Here is a 24,542-nt window from a genome sequence, read left to right as displayed (position 1 = left end):
AAGTTTAGTAACACTCTAACACTAGCACCTAGTTAAAATGGATCCATCCAGACAAACAGGTAAAGGCTGACAATGTGAATCTGCAGGCACAAAAGCAAAACAGAAAACCTGTGGTTGCAACAATGCTAGATTAAACTATCAGAACCATATCGTGCAGTACAACACCTTGCATATGCAAACTGAAAGCCTCATCACTTGTACTAAACAATTCCTTGGTTATTTCTGTTCAAATGATATGCCCGTCTAAGGAGAATTACACAAAGTACCTATAACAACAAAGGTGTAGGGATCATGGCAACTTATTGATAGGTGGTACTTATTCCCTCAACCTCTTTGCCATAAGCAAACTGAACAAGACAAAGTAAAGTGACTTTAATGTATCAATTTACATAGTGCTGAAGTCATCCCTAACATACATACTTGTATTTATATATTGTAAGGTGCTGGAAGAATACCTCCTGCCCCTAAAATGGTAGAATATCCACACATGTCAGAAGAAGTGACACCATGTTGCCTGATGGAATCTCGTGGGAGTCCTGTTTCCTTCTAGGATGTTAGATGACAGTATTTGCTTGCAAACTGAGAAGAGTGGCCCATTAAAGTAAAACAGCCAGGATTCTTCCTATGGAGAAGGCTCAGATGGGCAATGATTTTTGGGTTACTAGAGTGCTTTGTGACTCAGTGACACTGAGACTTTAAAAACTTGGCACCTTCAGAAATGGTATGGTCTTTAAGTGGAAGTAATCTCACCTGGGAGTTTAAATCCTTACTGAACCACATGTGAGAAGTTGTGGCAAGGATTAACACACTGGAGGGAGAAAGAGAGGGCAGAGTGTAAAGAGAGACTGGTGGTCAAAAAGGGTGCAGCTGTTGTAACCTTGATAAAACATGGGATGGGAGAGTTACCACACCTAACAGAAATGGTTCAACACTTGTGAAAGTAAGCTCAGAAAGGCAGCAGGGGTAATGTTTATTCAGTGGTTTTTTTCTTTTATATCACTGCTTTGCATTTTTTTTTAATAAAAACATTTTGGTACTTTTGGCCATGCTGGCAAAAGTCTAGTTACAAACAATAGTTATGAGAGTGCCCCTTCTCTAACACTGCATACATTAAAATAGAAACATGTTGGAATAGGAACCAAAGCAAAGACCTGAAATACCTCATGGAAAAACTTTGGCAAGAGAAATTTAGAATGAAGTACTCTGTCTTCACAGATTTGGTTAAATTATACATATGCAACTGGAGGCCGGCACCCTATCCAAGGAATCAACATAATAAAAACTGAAGTCTTAATTAATTTGGAAATGTGATCTAGCGTCATAAATAAGAAGGGACAAGAGGTTTACCACAGCTACTGACTTTTTAATGACTAACAATGGAAATGTTACTAATACTGGAACAACAGATTGGTTTTCCATCAATTGTTACTTCCTGCCTTACACGCAATGCTGCCCTATGACCCCAAAGTACAGTAAATTAAGCAGGAAAAATAAATCAATAGACGCATGCACTGACACAAAAAAGTACCTTAATATACACATTTATACTTGTACAGTAACTAGGCAGCAGTTGTACAAAATTGTTATATAATCCAAATACTGACTATATGACTTTTGTATTAAAACACTTTTCGGCATCATACAAAGTCAACAAACTGGCCATCACCCTAAAAGTCAACCAAGCCATTCATTTTGTTTCCACTGCATAACTTAAAATATGTCACCAACTCTCAATTCTAACCAAAATCTTAACAGACTAATACATTTGAATGTATGAATCTAAAAAACTATGACATACTCCAATATATATGATATATATCAACAACTTAATCAACAGCATTTGAAATTTTATAAGATAAAATTTTATAAGATACACAGAATATTAGTTCACTACTACTAAACATGAACACTTAAATTTAACTTACTACATTAATGTTTGAGTACCAAAATGGAATTTAGTACACCCAAACACATAAACTAATCTATCACTACACAAAGGAATTTTTTTGACACAATGGATAGTACTGCTGTGTCACAGATCTAAAACCCTCAGCTTTGTCTCCTGACCATGATACTACCTAGGTCTGCACATTTTCTCTTTATTTGCATTGGTTTTCCCTCTGGTTCTCGTGTTTTCCCAATTTTTTACACGTTTGGATAACTATCAGGTATAAACTGGAACCATATGAGTAAAAGTGGATGCACAGCAATGGACTAACACTTTGTCAAGGGTTGGCTCCTGAATTGTGCTGAATGCTTCTATTTTAAGCACCGCTTTTCCATAACCCTCAACTGAATAAGAAGGTACAGTACAGAAATGAATGAACAAATGGAATATTCTTGACTACATCACAACTATCACAAATTCTTTAATTAAGTAATGAAAGTAACAGTGGGAACTCATGTCCTCTACCTGGATTTACCTCTGCCCAGCAATTAAGTAAATAAAAATCAAAATCAAATGCTTTGAACTAGAGCTTATTCATCATCCTTAAGAGAGTGAATTTTTGATAAAGATCTCTAACTCTGAATATATATCACATCCCTGTTTTGTTTATGCCATGCAGTACACTGCACATAGTCGCACATTTTCCTTTTTACAATTACAGGGTGCTTGCTCACACTCTGAAAACAATAGGCTCACACTCAGAGTAAAATGCCAAACTAGTCCAAAAAAGAGACACATGTACTAGGAAAGAAAATGTCTTCTACACTACATAGCAATCCTGAAATGTAATGGAAGACCTAAAAGGAGAAAGATGGGAAAATTTCATAACCTACATAAAAAGCACAAAAATGCCATAAAGTAAAGCAAAAACACTGCTGAATTTCAGTTGCACAAAAATAAAAAAAACATACATATACAGTTAATAAATTAATTCTTCCTTTACATGGGAGGTTCTTTTAGTACTCTAATCTTTAGTTTTAAATATTTAATATCACCAACACAGTTGCTTTATTAAAATTTTTACATAATTCATAAGTGCAGGTTTCACTTATATCATTTATCACTTTAAATCATCATAAATTTCTTCAAATTGGACAGACGATACTGTCATCTGTGCTACAGTATATCTCCTGAACACAGGAGAGTGGATGACATTGGAAACTTTGTAAATCCAGGACAGAATATCAGCAAACACAAAAAAAATTGAATTATGTATAGAAGCACATTAGAAGATTGAAGATAGTAGAACCCGTTGGTTGTTTTTGTAAAGTCCTCCATGAGTGTTTACTTTTACACCTGTACTTTTGTTTGTTCCATTAACTTAACTACAGCAGGACATAACTTTCCTTGTGTCTTTCTTATCACTCATGGAATCATCAACCTAATCATAATATGAGGATAGAAAAACAACTCTGCTCTAAAATTCAGGCAAAAAAATGTATTTGTGAAACTCTTTGGTAATCAATTTACTACTCTATTCATGTCAGTGAAACCTTCGAATATTCTCTACAAAAATAGCAAAATATAATATATAAAAATCATATAAAATTAAAAATCTTTACAAATATCTTTTATCAGCAGTCAGTAAACAACAATGTAAACAGTAAACACAATGTAAAGTAATACAGAGCTTGATGAAATTAAATGCTGTTTGCTAAATCGTTTTTTGCATCACCTCTCTGAAATCATCTGTATTCTGCTTTAACACTGCGTAGACAAATTATCAGGCAGTATATCTAAGCTTCCTACACAATACTCATAAACAAAAACACCGCATCAATGTCAAATAATCGAAAGCCAGAATTTATTTTAACTTAAGGAGACTCACATCCAAATACGGATATAGCAATAAAAACATAGTAGGTAGTAATTATCAAATTGCACAACAAAAGTATCTTTGGACACTGTTGTTTTCGTACAATTATTTAATTACATTTATAATTGCAGAATAAATGATTTCAAAACATACTGAAAAGAAAAGCAAACAGACTCATATAGCATCCCATTTTTAATGCATAAAGAACCAAAGCAATTGATGCCATTTTTCTTCCTAGTGCCCTAAAATCCACTTTTTTCTCAATAATGAACAATATCAAACAATATATATAAAGCATTAATTTCAAATGAGTTATAACAAGGCTATGTTTGAGTGCAAGAGGATAAATATTTTCTTATTCTACTTTGAGGACAAACTAGGTGAAGACTCAAAAGATAAACACTTGCCCTTATACTTTAGCAAATAATAAAATGTAACTTCTTTTCAAAAGTACTTAATACCTTCAAATAAACTGGGAGTGCCCTTAAACAAATCAGAAGCAATGTAGGGTAAATGATGTAATGGTACTTTAATTAAACTTAAAGGTGTCAAAAGAAAATATAGAATTAAGACATTTTTCTACTTCTAATTTTATATAAATTTGGTCAAAGTTAACCTTTACATCTTTGCTTTAGTACAGGCTATGGCTGGAGACAGATAGTTGTCATATTCTATGTTGAAATCTTGTTTGCAGCTGATTAGTGGATACTCTTAATTGTAGCAGCATATGCATAACAAAGTAATTAAAGGAAAAATATACTAATCCAAAAAGGGTCTATTTGGTCTACCAAAGCTTATAATTTCTGGTGATGGAAATGAATCAATGTTGCTGAATGAAAATGTGACAGAGGTTTCTCCTTCAAAAGACGCTAAGGTATTCTCTGTTATTTGCTTAAAAAAGTATTTCTCTGTGATGTGGTTCCTTGGCACAGAATAAATTGTATAAATAATCAGCTCTGAAATACACACAACAAACACCAATAAATATTTCTGCAGGAAAAAAAATAGCAAAACTGCTACAAGGAAAAATAAATTTACTTTCATGAAGGATAGAACTGAAACAAAAAGCTTGAAAATAGCTCAAATTACAGCAGGCTGTTTTACAGTGTTGTGCCTATGGTCAAGTTCTCATTTACTTAAGACTATGTTTAACACACCAGATGAATTTACTACCGAATTCTCAATTTGAGTCTGCCACATATAGTCTCAAAACCTTGTTTACTTTTGTTTTCAGTAATTGCTGAAATTATGAAAAATGTGTAGTTAGGATATAGCGGGTTGGATAATGGATGGATGGATGGATGGATGGATTATGTTTTAAAGATAAAATAATCACTGTAATGTTTGAAAGGTGTGCTGGGAACCCAGAGTTCCAAAGAAACAAGCCCTGTAGGTATTCTGGAAAATAACCAATGGTTTAAGGGGGTTTCACGTCAGACACAAACGCATTGCACAATGATTAACAGGAAGAAAATAAGGCATTGTGGGAAGGCATTACAAATTTAAAATTTGATTTGGATTACTGCTTTTTCCCTTGACATTATGAAAAAATATGAGACAAATATTTGTAAGTAATTGTAATTAGCGATAACAAAATCAATATCAAACTGTTTTAACAAAATACTATCAATCCATGTAATTAAGTAAAGATGGAAAAAGTTATATTATTACACAGAATATACTTTTTGTATATACTAAATATGGGATTAATGGCAAAATGACAGAATAAACATTATTTTTCATCCAACAGTGCAGCAAGCAAAACACCTGTCCCAAAATTCTTTGAGGTAATTTTTCAAATTATATGAACACTGAGCTGAAGTTTTTCTTAGGAAATATCAACACCATACACCCGACTTCCACCATACACCCACTTCTTTAGATGAACAAAGCAAAATAGGTTGGATCACTTTGCCTTATCATAAATTACCACAAACCTCTGACCAAGATGAGAAGTTTCAGCTGATTCTGTGTTGTCAACACAACAACAAATTGTCACTACTCCTATGTTACTTTAAGTTTTATATATATATATATATATATATATATATATATATATATATATACACACACACACATACACACACATATATATATATATATATATATATATATATATATATATATATATATATATATATATATATATATATATATATATTTACACATGCAGATACAAGCACATATACAGAGAGAGAGAGAGAGAGTAGGAAAGCAAGAAAACAAAAAAGGTGGCCAAGTAGTAAATTACACATTGTGTCTATAAGTTAAAAAGAAAATGCTGCAAAATATGAAGAAAAAGCAGAAAGGACTACTTTATATATATACAAAAAGAGAAAAAAGGCATTCATAGTTCTAGGCGCAGCGAAATAACATGCTGTAAGACAGGTTGCGTTTCAGAATTTAAATATTACAAAAACTACAAATTCTCCTAGAAAACACACCCATATATTTTATTCTGTTGTAGTCTCTTATTCAACTTTACACCTCCTACACAGAAACTAAATCTCTCCCTATGTCTAATGCACTCCAGGCAACCATTCCATTTGCTTTTTGTGTTAAGAAAAGTCTTTGCAAACATTTCACACAGACTACAGCATGAAGCATGTAACTGGTCGTTTCTTTATAGTTTTGTATGCCATATCCTAAGACTAACTACAAATATGTTAAATAGAAACTGATTTGATATATGCAAGTCAATAAAAAAAGAAACTAGTTCAATTTCTGATCAAACTAGATGTTATTTGTGATTTTAATATTGTATTTGAATACCTTTAGATGGTTAGTTTATTGTTAGAAAATTCCTACAAAAATTGCCTAAATAATAAAATTTATAAATTGAAAAATGTATATTAATCAAAACAATAAAGAAGTGAATAATACAAATTTAAGAAGCTGATGCCAACAAAAATACTTGTTTAAGCCACTGTAAAATAAAATACACTACAATTTCAATCCTTGTAATTATTTTTACTCCCAGTAGAATATAAACATCAGAAACCTAAAAAGCTAGCTGCTTTGTAATTATGCCATATGTTTGTGCCTAGAAAAGACAGTTTCTAATATCTATGTATTACAATAGATTTAAGAATGGAAAAAAAATGCAGTTTGATCTGACAACTTTTTAATATGCTTAAAAAGGAAATAAAATGCTTGCAAACCTTAGCAAATGTAGTGAAACTAAACAATGGGTCAATAATGCATCCAAAAGACCAGAAGGAAAAGCAGACACATTTCCAAGGCTGTTACTATTTTGACTCTTAGTCCTCGATAATGCTAAAGTCATTCCTACTCTTTTATTCTGTAGCATTCAACATTATCACCTCCTAAAGATTGCTACTATTTGCTTGCAAATTTTAAAAATACCTTTAGGCACATTTTTGACATCACAGTATGTCTTTAGCACATTCCTTCAACTTAAATTGCAAAAATTTAAGAGAAGGAGCAGATAACTTATTTTGTAGGGCACAAGTACTAAACAGCACAAAACTGTTGATAGATCCTTAGAAGTTACAACTAAGCAAAGTGATTTGAGGTAATCTCAAAGAGCAGTGTTGTATCCAAAGCAAGTTTACAGAAAGATGCTGGCAACTGTGGACACTCTTACCTCATTGTACTGTGGCTGGGCTGGGCTTTCCAAATACAGCATGTTAGCGCCAAGATTTAGCAGTGCAGCTGCTGTTTGCTCTTCAGGCTCCAGGGTTCTGGACCGCTAGTCTCCTTTATATGTAGCTTTTTACTGTATCTGTAGGCCTGGAATGACTTTACAGGAGATTTGATAAGACCTGCAAACTCTAACTCTTTTCCTATCTTTCAAAATAATTTAAAGGGATTCCTTTATATACTCAGGTAAGGAGAGAGGGGCGTGTTTAGCTTTTCTCTACCTGCCCAATCTCTCATACCTGTGCAATTTAAGCCTCACCCATCCCATTAAGAGCTTACACTGTCTCACTGTTGAAAAGCACTACTTACGTCCAGTCCTATCCTTTCCTTCCTATAACCACACAAGAGGAAATGGGCATGTATTTTCCTGGTCTGTGTGCTTCCTATTTTCCTTCTGAAAATACTGGATTGCACAAAAAATACTGTATGGTTTGCTTTTTTTTTTAGAAAGCATAGTAGACGTGGAAATGCTAAGCAAAACCATTAGTAGTTAAAAATGCATTTATAAAGCACTGAGTCTTAATGTCTGTTAAATGATGACTTTATCAGACCAGTTCTAATAGTTCCACAGTGACTGCCCAAATGTGATTATTTTATAATATCTATTAGCTGCAGGTATTTTATAATTAGTCAAGAAACTTTATTAAAACGTTAAAAGATAGATGAATTTAGAATAAAAACTTCCAATTTAATAGTATTGAAAAATAATTCCTCCAGATTTTCAACTTAAAATAAAAATGTTCTATCACCATAAAAACTTGTGCTTCTGTAGGTTGTTTTTTGCTGCTTCTATGCTTAGAGCACAGACACTATATTTAATGTAAAGATGGCTGAGCAGAAAAATAATTGCACATGTAATAATAAAACAAATTCATACTTAAAAAATCGTTTAAGAAATTTAACAAATTATGATGGAACATACAGTGAGAAAAGCGCTATATAAATGCAAAGAATTATAATTATTATACAGATTGAACAATAACAACTCAATCAGAGAAGTCTCTATGTTGTGTATTTATATACTTGCATACATAAAATCATGTGCAGAAATTTAGTATACAACTAATAGAGATCAATAATTACCAAAATGTTGGACCTTAAAAAATGTCAACATTTCAGATTCCAGTTAACTTATAAATGTCTACCAGTATGTCTAAGGATCTGCAAATTTTAAATGATTTTAATAGGTTCAACACATTTTGGTTTGGTTGTTAAAATGATAAATTTATTACAAGTAAAAAGGTACCTTTTAAACAATCCAGTAAAGTCTAAAATCTTTAGTTCCAATGAGTCCAAATCATTAACACAAAGTGGTTTTCTATCAAACCACAGTGCATAGTGGCATGCTATGGATGTCACCATGTTTAGAGATGACAAAATGCAATTACAAATTTCTTATAGTACAAATCTGTAATGTTATGAGAATCCCCCGTCCTTCAATATAACCAAATCCTATTTCAAATTCTGAAAACAATATAATGCCAGAAGCTATTAATAAAAATGGAGTTCCCAACAAATGGAAAATTACTTTACGTACCAAGTTCCCTTCCTCATTTCAAAAGCATAGACAAAATATTCAGCATGGCTATTCATGCACAGAAACTCACACTCACAATGTTCTCCGGAGACAGTGGGAGTTATTTACAGGTTTTCTCTGTGCAAAAATCCCAGCTCCCGCAAACAAAAGAATCTGTTTAGAACATTAAAAGGCATGTCAGTAGTATGATTCTCTGCATGACATGTGTCTCAAAAACAGCTATTTTGCCAGGTGTCTCACTAAGTCTAAACCCCCTTGGTAAAGGGGGAAAAATTTAAATTATTCATTCTTAATATAGCCTGGAGACATCCACCTCTGCCCCACCCTATGAAGGAGTGTGTCTACAGCCAAGTAATGCTCACTGCAATTGTGACCTATGACCCCTTAAGAATGCATCCACACGCCAGATACCCGGGGTGGGAGGGTTGGGGGGATGTTGTAAAGTCTTGTGTCTCTACACTGCAGAAGTTAAAAACCCTGGTAACTTAAAGAGAGAGTGGAAACTAAACACAATCAGGCTCTTGAAAAAATTAGCTCATGGTCTCTGACTGCTGCTACTTGAATATTAAGAGAAAGCTGTAACAATGGCTAACATCTAAGTTCAAATCTCATTTATTGACAATATAAAATAAACAAAATGATAGTGTCCACTTAGATGACTCTAGTTTTGCTTCTTGTTACTGTTCATGTTTCAAAACCCTCTTAGAATTCAGTCAATGAATGAATGCCATCCAGAGTTCATGTATACTGGAATTTTTTTCATCCTGTCCAATCTGAGCAGTAATTTGCTGAAAGCTTATAGTACAATATTTTCTACCTCAAAAGAAATACATTTTATATTTAGCTTTTAGAGTGGGAATGCAATTCAAAAGGAAATTACACATATAGCATAATTGAAAGGGTGTCACAAAGGTTAGTACTGCTATCTCATAGCTTTGGCTTGCATATTTTACCTCCCCAGAAAATTGTATTTCATAGTTTCATGTACTTCAGTTTCCATCTTGGTCCTGTTCTCTGCAGAATGTGTCGATTTTCTGAGGTCCTGAACAAACTTTCTCCTGTCACCACGTAATTTCCATAAATTTTACTGAGTTTGGATGTGCCTGCAGTTCCCTGCCTTGAAAAAGTTATTTCTCTGATGAAAAACTGGGTTTTGAAAATAGATAGACAGATAATGCTCTTCAGAATACAGGCACATACTGAATTAAATTAAGATGCAATTTTCAAATTAACCCATTAAACTGTGAAAGGTCCATTTTTATGTTATGATTTTTTTAAAAGATTCTCCATCTAATGGAAAACTGAACAGTTTAGATAACATGCATAAAATGTGCAGAAATGTATCCCAAAACACTAACTGAATGAGTTAGTTATTTAGGCAAGCTGCACTATATTTCTATATATATATATATATATATATATGTGTGTATATATATATATATATATATATATATATATATATATATATATATATATATATATATATATATATATACAGTATATACATACATATATATATATATATATATATACAGTATATACATACATATATATATATATATAATTATATATATATGTATATTATTCACGGCATTCGTAGTCTGTGTCACAATCTGATTGTATGGGTGGTTACCTATCAGGTAATGCTTGTGGTTGGCCAGCAATCTGCTAATATCCGCCACGGTGCCCTCAGTTTGTGAGGAGCAGATCATAGAATGGTTGAAATAGTTTACTGTCAAATAAATGCAAAGAGTACGCGACACGTGTTTCGCCCTCATTCTGGAGTGTGTACGCCTGATGAGCCCAGAATGAGGGCGAAACACATGTCGCGTACTCTTTGCATTTATTTGACAGTAAACTATTTCAACCATATATATATATATATATATATATATATATATATATATATATATATTGGTTTTCAGAGAGGGCCTCTAGGTTGCTGAAAATCACAAGGGATGACTTGTGAATTAACATGTTTCTTATGCATAAAAAGAGGCTGAATCAACTTCACATGGGTTATGGTTGTTGCACCGGTAAGAATGACTGGTACTGCACAAACAAAATTGTCCAATGAACCTAAGATGCATCACACATGATTTGTCCAAACAAAATAAAAAGTAGGAATTAACTTATTTAGTGTGTCAATCTAAAAGCAAGCAAGAAAGATAATGCTCTAATAAAGAGTATCTTTATAAACCTTTCCTGTGAAAGCTACAGTTTTAGTAATTCTTTAAAGGAATCTTTCAAAGATGTCTAATAAATATACAAAACAATCTATCTTTATTAAGTATTGAAACCTCAATAAAACTAATGCAAACGAACTTAAAGATCGACATATGTAATATACAACAGACACAACTCAAACACAAAGAGAAAGTGATCATCATTCCACAAGAATTAAATTCCTTATTTATGTAGCTTGAATGATCAAACATCGATCATGAAGAATAAAAATTATACATTCAACATGTGAAAATTGTGAAAATTTCACTGTATTGTTCTCCATGCCATTAACATACAAGGACTTATACTGGCTGTTAAAGAACAAAGGATTTAGAAAAGAAATAATCAGAAAATCTATTTATTTTTTTCTTATCCTCGATTCCTTCCCAATTTCTACTTTTTGGCTTGACTGGCGCTGTTAGATTGTCCTTGCATGAAATATTAAGTCCATGCATTCAATCGAAGGTCAATTGAAATATTCCAAATTTAGGTATATGACTGCTATGCTACAGTTCAAATTCAGAACTGGACCAAATGAGTTAAAAAAGGTAAGGATTTTATTTTTAACAGACAGTTTTGATTTATGACAACAAATACTGAGCAAAATGTCAAAATGGCAGAAAAACAAGAGCCTACTATGACAATAATGACCACAAGGCAGGAAACCATGTAGGAGCAGAGGCAAGTATAAGAAGAATTCCACTAAAGGAACAAGAAAACTATAGCACCTCGAGAAAAAAATTAAAATGCAGAACACTGAATGTGAGTCAGTTTCACTCTATATGAAGATGATATACAGTTTAATAATCGATTAGTTGAATACACAACATATTTTGTACATGTGCTCTTACATCTTGCTAGACTTGTATTTTACTGATACCTATTTGGTACTATATTTATTTGACAATCCAATAAATTAAAACATCACATTAAATGAAACTTTATTAATTTAATTTCAAAATACAGTAAGTCATAGTCATCTGAAGCATTCATGTTAAGACTAAGTTTTATTTCAGATATTAATTGTTATACTGTGCTCAAATAAATCATTAATAATTAATAATCTGCAGACAGGTAACTTTCAATTATGGAAGAAAAGTTAAATGTGTCTCAAAATTGTCACATACCCCACTGGCAGATATTCTTCACCACTGTCAAGAAAAAGACCAAAAAGGCTTGTGCAACAAAGGACTTAATTTTCTCTAATGAAGATCTTTTATATATACACAATATAAATGACAGTATAAAAAACATAAATACGAGTAGATGCCAATTAAAAATCCATCCATTTTCCAACCCGCTGAATCCGAACACAGGGTCACGGGGGTCTGCTGGAGCCAATCCCAGCCAACACAGGGCACAAGGCAGGGAACCAATCCTGGGCAGGGTGCCAACCCACCGCAGGTCACACACAAACACACCAAGCACACACTAGGGCCAATTTAGAATCGCCAATCCACCTAACCTGCATGTCTTTGGACTGTGGGAGGAAACCGGAGCGCCCAGAGGAAACCCACACAGACACGGGGAGAACATGCAAACTCCAGGCACGGAGGACCCAGGAAGCGAACCCAGGTCCCCAGATCTCCCAACTGCGAGGCAGCAGCGCTACCCACTGCGCCACCGTGCCGCCCCCAATTAAAAATGATGGGCATAAATAAAATTAAATACATTTCTTGGGTTTTAATTGCCAAATTTGCCTTTATTGTGGAGTTAGTTGTGGCTCTGCTGCAGTAGTTTGGCTGACCAAGCTGTCTTGCAGCTTCTTGTGCAAGTTCTGTAGTAACATCTTCAGATAACTGATGGGCCCGTGGTGACTGGTGAAGTTCCCTACTTCTTTCAACATTTTGAAAATGTTGCTCCTTTGCTTTATTTAGTGTTTAATTTGCTTTTAATTGTGGGTTACGGTTGATATGTCTGAGCTTTATTCTTCTAGATGATGGGTCAGAACTCACACCTGCACACATTTTGAGTAAATGTACATCTGTGCATAAACAAAAAATTATTTAAATTTACAAAGCGGGGAAACCTTTATTAGCCTTCTTTAGTCCTATTGTTGGCAAACACTTCTGACCCTCCCAGGTAACATGTAACCTCTAGTTAGCTCAAGTAGCTCAATAAAAAGGACAGATGCAATAATATTGTTAAAAGTTTGCTTTATTTTAATCCTTAGTTACAGCAAGCTATACTTTTATGTCAGTATTACTGTTTGACAGTTTCCTGTTATAATCTATATGAAAATCATTGCATTTTTTCTTTCAGCAAAGCAAATTGTATATGTTCATACATATATATGAGAACACTTTCTGCCCACTGCTCCAATTTTGTATATGCAAACATCAGGGAAGAAAATGGTAAAGTCTACAAATACTAGAAGCTGACATCATATTAAAAAAAACTTAAAATCTCCCTTTCAAGTAAAACAAAACAGACATAAATGTTTTTACTAAATTTTAAAAAATGTCAATGAAGACCACAAGGAAAAAAAATGATGTGCTATTTGTTACTATAAGATTTTACACACGATAGTGCTGTATTTAGCCTCTTAAGTAAAGTAGCGAATGGCAGACAACTCAAACTCAAAACTGTAACAGGTTTTTTTTTAACCACTTGATGATGTTATGTACTGCATCATATGATACACCTATAATTTTAATTTCAAAAACTGGTTCAAAATGCAATAAAATTAAATTGACAGGGCTGTGAAACATGAATGTAACTAAAGACTCACCTGCTATAGAAATGTAAGAAAAATTTAAAAAAGTAGTACCTATGCTTATTTGCTTTTCTTTGTGCAATATAAGTACATGGTGAAAGATACAGGAGCTCAAAGTAGCATACTATCAAGGTGCCACAGTTGATCAATAAAACTATGAAAGGCATGATTGTACTTCACAGTGACAAAGCTGACATCAGAATACTTTGCAGAAACCCTAGAAAAAATGTCTTTTGCTAGATCTAGTCAAAAACCAACATGTAAAAACCTTTAATTTTTTTACTCTCCAGCTTTTCTGCTTGAAGGAATTCTTGGGAACGCCCCCTGCAAGACTGACGATGGAACACTTCAGATAACCATCACAGAAAAGCTGCTCATGCATGAAAAACACCTGCCTTCTCCCCAAGAGTCACAAGCAGTGCTGATGGATGACAGCAGGAGCACTTGCTCATCTAAGGCTACCTAATCAAATGAACGGTTTTCAAGTCCTCTGCACAATATTAAAAAAGAAACATTTTCAAACTTATTTTCATATTCCTCCTGTAAATATTGATAGTTTAGTCATTTCAAAATTTACACTTGGAATAACTAAATGCAAAATAAAAAATTAAAGTTGGTGTTTCCAAAATTAACAGATTCTGACAGTGTAACATTTTTATCAGAAAGTTAAACTTTCATATTAATTTATTATTCTTTCCATATGAATGGGAGGTCTTGACTATGCCATGACTTTTTGCCACAGGTCATGTAGCAGACAGCACCATGGAACTGTCTGGTTTTAATTACTAAAACTGATAGCAGCCTGGGATATACCAAAAAAGACATAGGAAAAAGATTATAAATATATATAAAAATCAAAAACTTATAAGCAACAACGCTTGGCTTATTGAAGCTGGTTTACACTTCTAAACCTAAACCTAAACCTAATTCCCACTACGAGTTATTAAATGTGCTTACTACATTAAATGAAACAAAATTAATGATACTTAATGCAGGAAGCATGCCTATATTTAATCCTTCTCAAAGATAATTAAAAGTTTCTTTAAATTCCTAATGGCAACAGTGCAGAAATCAGTTAGAGAGGAAATTTTTAGAGGCAGGTACCATTATCAAAATTAAGAAAGTGGCAGTAATATGTAATCCAAGACCAAACGCATCAGAATCTCCAACTTCAGAAGTGGAATGTTCAAATTCATTAATACCTTGAAGATCATAGATCATATCAGCATATGTTTATCCATGGTGCTTACAGATGTATATATGTCAAACCAAAGTTTAAATGAAGAAGACTAAAAATGAAGAGAGTTTATCGGAAACAAAGGGTACACATATTGATACCACAGTGCAAAAAATAAAGGGACAATAAGATCAGTAAACAAAATAATATTTATAAACAGCACCAGAAGAAATATTAAAATTTAAAGATGAAACATAATTTGAGGTCGAAAATACATAAATATTTAATTCCAGTGCATGCAGTACATTATACTTACTTACACTATAGAGGGTTATATGGTTATTTGTCATAGATAGATAGATAGATAGATAGATAGATAGATAGATAGATAGATAGATAGATAGATAGATAGATAGATAGATAGATAGATAGATAGATAGATAGATAGATAGATAGATAGATAGATAGATAGATAGATAGATACTTTATTATAGTCTACTTAATTACTTTAAACGAAATTGCCTAACAGCACCACATATCCAAAAGTTTCCAGTTACCTAGTCTTTACCTGCTTTCAGCATGTGCTAAGCAAATAGTTTTCAGTCTAGGGGATGCCAGGAGACACTTGGGGGGGCTATGCCAATATTGGTAAGGTTGAATGTCTTTGAATTTTTTCACGTAACTTAAAAATAAATATAACTCAAGATGTTTAGCTACTCTGCGGTGGGTTGGCACCCTGCCTGGGATTGGTTCCTGCCTTGTGCCCTGTGTTGGCTGGGATTGGCTCCAGCAGACCCCCGTGACCCTGTGTTCGGATTCAGCGGGTTGGAAAATGGGTGGATGGATGTTTAGCTACTGCATTAAAGCTAGTTCTGTATCAATGTAGCCTACATATATCATTTGGCATATGATCAAATACGTGTCAATTGCCTGCAATAGCTATATATTTCTGCTACATGTCTTCTATTATCCCTGTGGTTAAAAGGTTTGAGATCCCTTATGATAGACTACTTTGTATCACTCTATTCTGAAATTTTTGTTAAGATATAAATTAGTACTTTTCATAATATTGTGTTTCTTTTTAATTTTATTTGTATAGGTGAACCATAAACCATACACTGTCATCAAAAGGTATATGGACAGTATATAATTAATAGTTCAAAACATATAAGATAAACAAATTAACTAAAACTTATAAATTCACCAATACAATGCCTAGTGAAACATTATCTTAGAAGAAGTTAAAAAACAAAAAAAAAAGCATTTGAAACGAGTCTTCCAGACTATCAGGATAACATTTCTCACCACTCTAAATGAGGAAGTTATGGAACAGCAAATGGGGGTGGGCCCCAAGGTTTCAGTAAGAGGCATTGGTGTGATGGCATTTCAAATGAACCGGAATGTGTTCAGAGTAAGAAGCGGAACAAATAATTCTTAAGAAAAAGAATCCAAGTCAAAGTCTCTGTGCTTTTAAAGGAGTTAGAGGTTTATAGGGGTATAGGGGCTTTGGAGCTTACCTTTACCATATAGCACAAAATGTAGTGTTGAAAAACTCTTTTCTTTTAATTTTTTATTTAATTCTTTAAGTACTCAATTTGCTTAATTTTTCTCTAGTTTTATGTTTGGCATAAAATATCTGCCTATAGATTGTTGACGTTTTAGATGATTGGGAGAAAAAAACAACTATTCTTTCAAAATATTAGAAGCGTGAAGGAATTTTAGGGAGAGGCTAAAGCTGTACATTTATGCACTATACGGCTGGGTTCAAAAGTGCTCAGGTATCCAGATTTGTTTCCTCTGTCATTTATAAAGTGAACACAAGTAATTAAGTTTCTATCTCTACACCTGTGGCATTTACCCAATGTTGATTTTTGTGAAGGACAATAAAGACACTTCTGCTTGTTTTTAAATGGCAAAAACGTCTACAGTCAAAGAAATTTATTCTTGGGGTATATTGCTATTACATAGTTAGCGTAGAATTGAATTTACACCAAATAACAATGTTTCAAGGCTTTACAATGTAATTTTTGGTATAACTGAATACAATTTCTTGTATATCACATTAAGAATTAAAATTAGGTAGACATAATCCAAATGGATTTCTCTGCTTTAAAAAACAGTACCACTGACAGAAATAATTTTGGGGCATGTTGTCAACTAACTTAGGTTGACGTTATCTGAAATGGATATTTTGCTTAGCTTTAACAAGGGACTTTTGGGAAAATTTGCCATTATACAGCTACCTCATGTTGATTCAACCAAGGAGGAACACAGCAGTAGGCTTTACTTATCTGTTTCTAATATAATTGGCATAACTGAGATTGATGTCATGTTAACAAAGTTAATTTATATTTAATGAAAGCACACAAATTTCTTTGTCATAGGTCCAGTAATCACCTTAAAATATCACACAGCAATGTTGCCAAGTGAGCAGGTCAGGTGAATATTTTAACACTTTTCAATATGAAAAAACCTTTTTTGGTGTATTTGCCAGAATATTTTCTGCAGTTCTGGCCTTTTTATTTTGGATAAATTTATCTACTTTTATATTAACAGGTGACCATTTTTTGTGAAAAAATTTCAAATAGTTTTGGGAGAACTCTTTCCATTTATACAGTGTCAGATAAAGTCTGTACATAACAGTATTTTAAGTGATAAAGATTTTTGTGATTATGAAAGTGACTTTCAGATAATTTGTCTTCAATAATATGTCAAGTGTATTGCTCTACATCATTCTGCATCACAACAGAATGTGTTTCTTGTTCTTCTTCTTCTTCTTCTTGCGATTACAGCAGGCCATAGGAAATGTGCTACCATATTTTTATCATTATTATCTTTATTGTAATATGTTAAATACATCATATTTAGAAATATAATTTCAAGATACAAAGGCTTCTGTTTTTGGGTAATGTAATGGTCAGGAAATTATCACATGATGCCAGACAATGCAATTAACACATTTGAACTATGTTTATTTCACATGCTGTATTTTGGATTAGAAAATAATAATGGTAAATTTTAACAGAGCTAAAGTATTGGAGTATTGGAAATCTACATTGAACTGTCCGGGTGATGTTCTAATACTGATTCTGACTAAAAACTATAGATTATTTAACTGTAACAGCATTTGGTAGCTCTTTCTCTAAACTGTCTGACCAGCAGAAGCAAATATTTCTAATAATGCAAGTAACCTAACTAATGGCAAGTATTTAAAATGGAATTATTTATTTACCTACAAGTCTTTTCATGCAGACTGCAACTGACAGCCTTTGAAAGAAATCACACATGGTAAAAATGACAGACAGACAGACAGACAGGCAGGCAGACAGACAGACAGACAGATGTTTTGATCATGTAAGGGGAGAACAGTAAAAAGTCTGAAATATATGACATAGTATAAAACAGGTATCAAAATCCAGTGTAATGCAAGAATTTATCACCTGGTGTCAAAGAAACTATGCAAGGCAGACTAACTGCATCAAGGATTCCAAAAACAGTTATACCATTGGTCATTCTCAGTTGCTATACAATAATCTTTCCATGAAAACATAAATGCCCCTAAGAAATTTTAGTTTTACATAAAATTAAATGTGTATCACACATATAGAAGATAAACCATCAACTACACAACAGAACAAAAATATGGAAACTGTTATGATTACCTGTTTCTGTAAATGCTTTGTAAAAGAACGCTGTAGATAGTAAACCTCCAACACTAGCCTGGATCTCTAGTGTTCAGAATCAGCTTGACTTTAAGGTAATTTAATTGATAATTATACAGGGTCATGTTATACAAATTGTGCAACTTAGTACTTTTCATTCCTTATTAATGAAAGATTTGATTCTAACTGAACAAGGCTTCTGACAAGTAGCATGGTGATGCAGTGTTTAGTGATTCTGCCTCACTGTTCCAATAAACTGCAATCAAAACTCATCCCTGCCAATGTGCAGAAAGTTTTACTGTTGTCAGTAAAGAGCTTTCTTCTAGTACTCCAATTCTCATCAAATATCCAAAACACATGTAGATTATGTTGACTGTAGAATATAACTTGGCTATGTACTAATGTAGAAGCATGTGTGAGAATGTCCTGCAATTGACTAGTGCCCTGTTCAGGGTTGGTTCCACCCATACCCTTACACTTGCATTAATAAAAGAATGGATGGCTACATAAATATAATTTCTAATATAAACAGTGGTCCTCATACATTTTTTTAAAAAGTCTTAACAATTCAGGAGGGGGGCTTATTTTCATGCCTTACTCTTGGGGATGGGGGAATGCATTTAAAGTAGAGGTGTCCTGATGACCAATAAATCTGTTAATGGCCCTCTTTTGTAATCTCTGCACCAGCCCAGAAGCAATCTCTTTAACACCAAAGGCATACCTGGTTTGGCCTTGGCTGGCCTTTGTGCTCCTCCATACTCAGCTGATTTCCCCATATCTTGTTATAAAATCAGCTGTTACTAGGGGATATTATGTTTCTTGCGCCACTGTTTCTGCTAAATTCTTTGACGTTATTCTGCCCCACATAACCCTCCTCCACCTCCAGCAAACAGACGCCTACTGACAGACAAGCTCTGAAATCCCAGCACAGCGGCAGGTGCGTTTTAAATTGCTGCCCTGCAGCTACTAAAAAACAAGAGAAGGTATTTCAGATTAAACATAAACCCTACACAATACAAACATGTCCCCTGTGGCGCTAAACGGCAAGCTGTATTCTAATGAGCGATAAAGATAACACGCCTAGCTTTTTCTACTTAAACATAAAGTTCCAAGCCCAGTCAAGGATTTCTTTTTAGGAGGTTTTTAGGAGTTGTTACAAAAATTACACTACATAAGAAAAAGAAATCAACGTAAAGAATTTGATCTTTTTAATCATTTGATGTACATCATTCAAGCAACAGAAGGGAGATAGCATGTTCCAGAATCTTTACTTTTGGAAGTGCTTCTCCATAACTTGAGTCAAGTGTTGTAAAATTTTATGCTATGCCATTTGCATCTTTCTCTCATTCTGATTCCTCTATCTCCAACAGCTTTCTTTCAATACACATTTTAGGCCAATTCCTTTAAAAAAAAAACAACCAAAAAACCCATTAAACTATACTGTAGTGCTCAGCATCTGTCACAGGGTTAAAGATACTATAACTCCCTTCTGGACAGAGTGGAGTTGATCCAGTTTTTAATGTCAATGTTGAAACAAATGACATATATAAAGGTAATCTGTCAGTTCTGTAATCCATATTTAAAAAGTTAGATGCCAGGCTGAGGAGCAGAACTGACAAGACAGTCTTCTCCAAGATCTGAAAATTGAAAGTGAACCTTATGAGAAGGAGTTGTACACTATCAACTGCCAGACATTGTTCAGAAGCCATTAAGAATGGCTAACAGAATGTAAGGTTAAGTAGCACAATATGTAGAGAGTCCAAGGAGGCTATACTTAACCTTCATAACGCCCTGGTTAGACCTCATCTGCAGTATTGTGTATAGTTCTGGTCTCCAGGGGCTTGTATAAAAACTAAACTTGGTGTAAAACCAAGTGCATTCTCACGCTAGCTCAAACCATTGCGTACACAAGTTTTCGGTTCGGTTTTGCAAACTGGCGGCACCCAGCATCAAAGCAGTGTTACGGTTTCTGTGTGGTTTCCCTTTATTTTTTAGATTCACATCCCTGAAGCGGCCGTATCAAATACACTGAAATTAACTGCATATCATTTATTAGTTTAAGGCATCTGATTGCAATCAACCTGCAACAACATAATGGTCCATGGAATGGCCAAACTATTCCAAATACCATAGCTGCTTTAGCGTTCTTACTGTTAGTGAACCACTCAGAGTATTTTTACCCACTGTATCTGAGTGCAGAATTTCAGCTCTACAGCAGGTGATCAGAAAAAGGATTATCAGGATACAGCATATAGCACACGCTGCCTCAGCCATGCGCACAGTCTATTTGAACTGCGCCCATACGAGAAACGCTTCAGAGCCTTTCCTGTAGGGACCTTGCAGTTCAGAAACAGTTTCATCCCAAGAGCTATGAACACACTCAATCAGTCCATCAAGTGCTCCTGGTAGAACTGTTTGTATTTATAAGTACAATTACTTCACTGTAAACTTGTACTACAGTTGTAACATTGCACAACCTGAGCTACTTATGCTTTCATATTGAATGTTTTTCATTGTTTTTATCGTATTATTATTATTATTGTTATTTTATAATTTCATAGGAAAATAAATTATTGGAGGATTTGCATATTGAATATCATTGTACCATACAATAACAATAAAGGAATTCAATTCAATTTAATAGAAGAAAGCGCTTTATTACATATGATGATGACTGTCTTCTAAGTTGATTTAGATTTCCAAGCGCTATCTTCTTGCAGCTCTTGATATTTTTAAGATGAAATGCAGTAAAGTATGTATATTACATTATACATTTTAATTTTTAAGTTAATTTAAATAATATATACTGTTAATAATTAAATGTGTGGACAGGTGGACAGTGGTAGTGATGAACTGACACCCCATTCAGGCATTGGTTCTGCCTTGCGCTGGATGCTTGCTGGGACTGGTGTAAACCTGGATGGATAGATGGATGAAATAATTACACTACAAAGATATTTCAATGTTCCTTAAAAGTTTGGAAGAATCTGTTTTCTACGCTTACAGATGGTTTACATTTACTAAAGAACTTATTGTGTGGCTTTTGGTTACTTGGAGAAAGAAAAGGAAGGACAGGAATTGGGGGTTAGTACATTTGAAAGAGACAGTACAGCTGCAATGATTTATTTCATCAAGGGTCACGCATGGTGCAGCAAGCATCTTGCAGGAGGCAGGAACAATCTCTGGATGCCAGCTCATCGCTACCGCTGTGCCGTCATATTTAATACATGCTTTAATTCATTTCATCATGGAAATGATATCAAGTATACATTTTAACATTTAAATTATTCAGAGAGCTGTGATATCATGAATGTAATGTATTCTGTGTTTTGTCGGCGAAAGAGAAAGCCCATTTAAGAAGCAGGTAGAGATTCACACACAGAGCAAAAAAAAAACATGTACAATACAAAGCATATAACGTGCTACTTCAGTTATGATGGGATTTGAGAAACTAGTAAATTAAATGACTTTAAGATGACGTTTATGACGTTCTACTTTAATGACAAAATAAACAATGTGATTAAAGTGAAAATTTCAAGACTAAAGTTGACATTAAGCTTTTTTCCACTGTGTCCCTATTTTTTTTTCTTTTCTCTTGTCCCTAATAAGCTTCCATATGACACTCAGACAGTGGACTATGACTTGCCTTTTCATGGCGACTTTGATATCTGACCACTTCTTTTTTTTTTCAAGCACTGTGCGACTTTCTGAAGTTTAACTTTCAAGTTTCTCCAACGCTCTATGTCACTCAACCAACTTCTTTTTGTTGTTTATACCACTGCTTAAATCAACAAATACTACGTTTTTCGTTGCCTCCACTTGGTATTCGCTTAAATTCTTCTGTTTTCCCCGTGCTTTTGCCATTGTCTTTTCACAGAATGCTGAACTTGAGGGCTATTTATATTGATTTGCATATTCAAAGAGGCATAATTCTGGGAGGACATGGGGTGGGGCAGCAAGCGTGTGCATGTGCGTTACATTTCATGGTGACCGAAATATATGTAGCAGAAAAACAACGAAGTTGGTGTACACATGGATTTATGCATCTGGATTTTTTGTGCATACACACATTTCCAGTTTTGTCTGTACATCATGTTTTACTGTGAATTCTATGGACAGCATTATGTATGAGGCCCCAGGCCAAAATAAAGAAGCACCGCTGGAAAATGTCCAGAGAAAGGTGGCTATGCTGATTCCAGAGCTACAGGAGATGAATTATGAGGAACGATTAAAATGAGCTGAGCCATTTCACTTTAAACAAAAGAAAATTAAGAGGTGACATGACTGAAGTGTTTAAAATTATGAAGGGAATTAGTACGGTGAATTGAGACTGTTATTTTAAAATGTGTTCATCAAGAACATGGAGACACAATTGGAAATGTGTTCAAGGTAAATTTTGCAAAAAAAAAAAAAATATTAGGAGGGTTTTCTTTACACAAAGAACCACAGACACATGGAATAAGCTACCAAGTAGTGTGATAGTGAGAAGAACTTTCGGGACTTTCAAAACTAGACTTGATGTTATTTTAGAAGTAAGTGGATAAGACTGGCAATCTTTGTTGGAATGAATGGCCTGTTCTCGTCTAGACTGTTTTAACATTCCAACTCAACAAGCTAAACACATTATATCATGAATGTCTGGTTCAATATCACATATATGACTGTGGCCTGGCCGGAGACAAACATAAGAGGTTTTACAGCAGACACAGTAGAAATCCAAAAGGAGGCCTAAGGTACATATGATTTACTTCCCCATTTGAAACACAGTCCAGAAAATTACACAGTACTTATAATTTTTGACAGTTCTGGGCACAGTCTGCAAGAAGATACTCAATATTTATTTTTTAATTTTGGTGTTATTCTGCAGACTACTGTCCAGATGTAAACTCACAAAGGAATATGGTCATTGTATAGACATATTAATATCCGTTTGACATGAACAAGACTGTTTCCTCAATTAATTTGTATTCCACTTCACCAACGCAACAAATTACTGTTTTGTTTTTATTGGAAACTGTGTAAACAATATCGTCCACATAAACTTTACTTAAATTCTGTTATTAATCAAAGTTAGAGAATCCAATTTAAATGTCAGTGTTTTCCAACCTACAGAGACCTGTGCACCAAACTATTAGATCATCAGCATTACCCACTGCCCAAGACTGTAATGCAAGTAAAAGACCTATGTCAACATGTTCAATGTTTTATTAATGTCTACTTTCAATTGCTTAATGTTTTCAAATAATCTGTCTGTCAGTCTCCTTGGATTTGACAATCTGATATTATTTACTAATTATAGCAAAGAAAACTGGAAACCTGAAAAGTCCTTCAAAAGACATATCACTATGCAGAGGGTCAACTTTTTCAGTGTCAATCCTCCTTCATGCAGATGAATGCAAGAACACAACAAAGAAAGAAAAGATTTTTAAAATGAGCCAAATGGCTGCTTCAACATTACTCTATAGCAGCGGTTCTCAAATAGAGGTTGACTGGTGGTTACATGGATAATTAATGCAACAGAGTATAAAAGAGGTAGTGAGGTAGTTTTAAGCAGTGACTTGTGGTGAGGTTCATGGCTGGTGAGGCACTGACTCACTCCTTCAGATTTACAAATATATGAACCCAAAAGAGTAGCTTATTCACTATTCAACTGGCAGCATGCACAATGACTACTGGTTATGTTTCATATCTCATCAGCATTCTTTACACACACATATAGGTAAAGTACATATTTGGCTAAGAAAGAACGTTACATTCACAGCAGAGAGAGGCATTTGTTCTGCACGCTCCGTGTGTT

The 24,542-nt window shown here is 34.0% G+C and overlaps 1 protein-coding gene across 3 annotated transcripts in view; it reads right to left on the bottom strand.

Annotated features, from left to right (window-relative positions):
• Positions 1-24,542, bottom strand: part of tp63 (tumor protein p63) — an 85,378-nt gene that overhangs the window by 44,944 nt on the left and 15,892 nt on the right. Inside the window, exon 1 of one of the 3 annotated variants that reach the window (XM_028795025.2) lies at positions 7,372-7,586. The exons of the other annotated variants lie outside the window; for them this stretch is intronic. Coding sequence (XP_028650858.1) covers positions 7,372-7,413 — 42 coding nt within the window. The 5' untranslated portion in view covers positions 7,414-7,586. Of the gene's footprint in view, positions 1-7,371; positions 7,587-24,542 lie in introns of those variants that run through there. 3 annotated transcript variants of the gene reach the window in all.

This window comes from Erpetoichthys calabaricus, chromosome 2 (assembly GCF_900747795.2).
Source record: "Erpetoichthys calabaricus chromosome 2, fErpCal1.3, whole genome shotgun sequence".
In the NCBI taxonomy this organism is placed as follows: Eukaryota; Metazoa; Chordata; class Cladistia; order Polypteriformes; family Polypteridae; genus Erpetoichthys; species Erpetoichthys calabaricus.
The sequence above is the reverse complement of the archived record's forward strand: the minus strand, read 5'-3'. Positions and strand labels throughout refer to the sequence as shown.